We start from the raw sequence: 2,293 nt of genomic DNA, 5'->3' as shown, positions 1-2,293 counted from the left end.
ATTTTTCACCTCCCAAAAGAGCCCTTAAGAGATATGGGCAGCCAATGACATAAATACTGCTTTTCAGTCTTACATCTCGCCGATGTGGACTATTTGTCCGTAGCTTTTATACGCGAGTATAAAAAATTATTTAATCATTAAAAATGTAATTTCTAGGTTCTCTTTGTCTCCTTGCATAATGATCACGTGACAGAGAATCTTATCATTCATTGGAAGATTTACATGCATGCCCCTTAACTCCTGTGTATTTATATATCTAATTTCTAAATTTTAATTTTTTAGATAAATGATAACTTATTTATACATGAAAAAAATATATTTCACATCCTAAGATATGCCACTGGAATTCTGGAAGCGACTTAATGCATTCATCAACGTTTAATGCATTCATCAACGTTTGATGCTAATAAAATCCATTTTATTCTTTTGTTAACAAGTTCCTGATCATCCATTTTTTGCATCTTAATTATGTAAATATGTAATAATTGTGTGGTGGAACATAAATACCCCAAACTATAAAAATATGGATCAGGTGCGATCTTTATTAGTAGTCTACATGATTGATATGCAATGAACATAAAATTTTTTCTCTTGTATCTAATCTTACCCTTCTTTTGTTCTTTTTAGAGCTTTAGCAAGGACAAAATACTCTGCCAAGCTGAATTTATACACACATTATGTGATCTACACATTAAATATTATGAAGCAGATAATGATAGTAAGATTAAGTATTGAAGTTAAGTTTATATGTTGAAAAAATATCTCATTATGTTATTAATAATTTTATTATTCTAAAAAGAAATAACATACATAATCTTTATTGAATAAATCTTTATTGAATAAAAACATACATTTTGCACTCATTCAAATAACAATAACAATATATATATATTTATAAACATACATTTTGCACCTAAAGCTCCACTTCAAGCTCTTTCCAACCTATAAACTCTGAGCACTCTCAGCCAGTAAAGAGAGCTGAGCAGTTCCTCCAAGCCGGTGTAGGAGTCTTCTGGTTCTCTTAGATCAGCCACAACAAATTTATGGAAGCAATTAATCTTCTCCAGCTTTGAAATGCCTTTTGGTATGAAGTTTAGTGGAGTTCTCATAAGATTAAGACAACGTAAATTTTGTAGCCTACACATGGATTTAGGGAGCGTCGTCAAAAAAATGCACTCAGAAAAGTCTAGGAACTGGAGGTTGATGAGGCTTCCTATGGATTCAGGCAACGCTCTGATTTTTGTACCACTCAAATTAAGATATCTCAAATGTATCATATGACCAATGGAGTCGGGAATGCTATTGATATCAAAGTCCTTAAGTCGTAGCACACGAAGGTGTTCTAATCCCACCAATTGAATATCATTCAAAACATTGATGCCATTGAAAGTAAATAGAGTTCGCAAAATTTCTGCTCCACTACCAAATCTTTAATGACCAAAAGGCTTTCTAGAGTTTCAATGGATAGTCTTCGAAGTTTCGTACTTGAAGAGGGGGTTGCTGAAGCCATTGTCATTCCAGAAAAAATTTCTCATCAGATCATGGATTTTGTATTCCCAGGCATTAGAAAAAAGCGTAAAAGAACTGAACTGCAGAAGGTTTCTCCTGAGCAACTCAGTGTAATATTCTTCCGCTACATCTTCCACTAGTGAATCATTTTGCTCTTCTACGAATCCTTCAACCAGCCATAATCGGACCAAATCATCACGATCAATCAATGCATCCTCTGGAAATAAAGAAAAGTAAAGAAAGCAATGCTTGAGATTTGATGGAAGGTCATCATAGCTGAGGTACAGTCCCCCTTTAAGTTCTTTAGGAAGTTTTTTCATTGACCAAGCATCATTTTTAAGAACCTTCTCTCATTCTCTTCTACTTCTCTTTTTTCGCAAGAACACCAACAATGACATTTATGGCTAGAGGCAAACCAGAGCATTTTTTAACAATCTGGAGTCCTATAGTTGGAAAATTCATGTTTCAACTTTACACACAAATTTTAAAATAAAAGTACATAATAGTCAAGATCTTTTAAATTCATGATTTTTACATATGTAAAATAAAGTGATGCATTCCTGTATTCATGATGAACAAATTTGATCTTTAAGAGATGAAGTTTCTCTCTAGTTTCTCTCTCTAATCTTCTCTAATCTCTTAAAACTTTCTGTACTTTCTGATGGAGAGAAATGTACGAGGTGTGTTAGGTGGAGAGATGACCTATTAAAAAATAATATTCTATTTAACCACAATTCATCGAGAGGGTTACTAACCAATAAGAATTAAGATAATTTAATAAATT

At 32.7% G+C, this 2,293-nt stretch overlaps 1 protein-coding gene across 1 annotated transcript; it reads right to left on the bottom strand.

Annotated features, from left to right (window-relative positions):
* Window positions 1-926: 926 nt before the first annotated feature.
* On the bottom strand, window positions 927-1,829 carry LOC110032570 (putative disease resistance protein At3g14460). Its single transcript, XM_020736236.1, has 2 exons — window positions 1,486-1,829; window positions 927-1,428 (listed from the first exon to the last, which is right to left on the bottom strand). The coding sequence occupies exons 1-2, from the start codon at window positions 1,827-1,829 to the stop codon at window positions 927-929; spliced, it is 846 nt and encodes a 281-aa protein (XP_020591895.1).
* Between the last annotated feature and the right edge of the window lie 464 nt (window positions 1,830-2,293).

Source organism: Phalaenopsis equestris, unplaced genomic scaffold (genome assembly GCF_001263595.1).
Source record: "Phalaenopsis equestris unplaced genomic scaffold, ASM126359v1 Scaffold000973, whole genome shotgun sequence".
Lineage (NCBI taxonomy): Eukaryota > Viridiplantae > Streptophyta > Magnoliopsida > Asparagales > Orchidaceae > Phalaenopsis > Phalaenopsis equestris.
This window is presented reverse-complemented; position numbering and strand designations above follow the sequence as displayed.

Excerpts from the sequence above, each read along its gene's own strand:
- LOC110032570 (XM_020736236.1), bottom strand. The coding sequence starts at position 1,829 with ATGAAAAAACTTCCTAAAGAACTTAAAGGGGGACTGTACCTCAGCTAT. Across the intron at positions 1,429-1,485 it reads TTCAGCAACCCCCTCTTCAA|ATTTGGTAGTGGAGCAGAAA; the intron begins GTACGAAACTTC and ends TGGTCATTAAAG.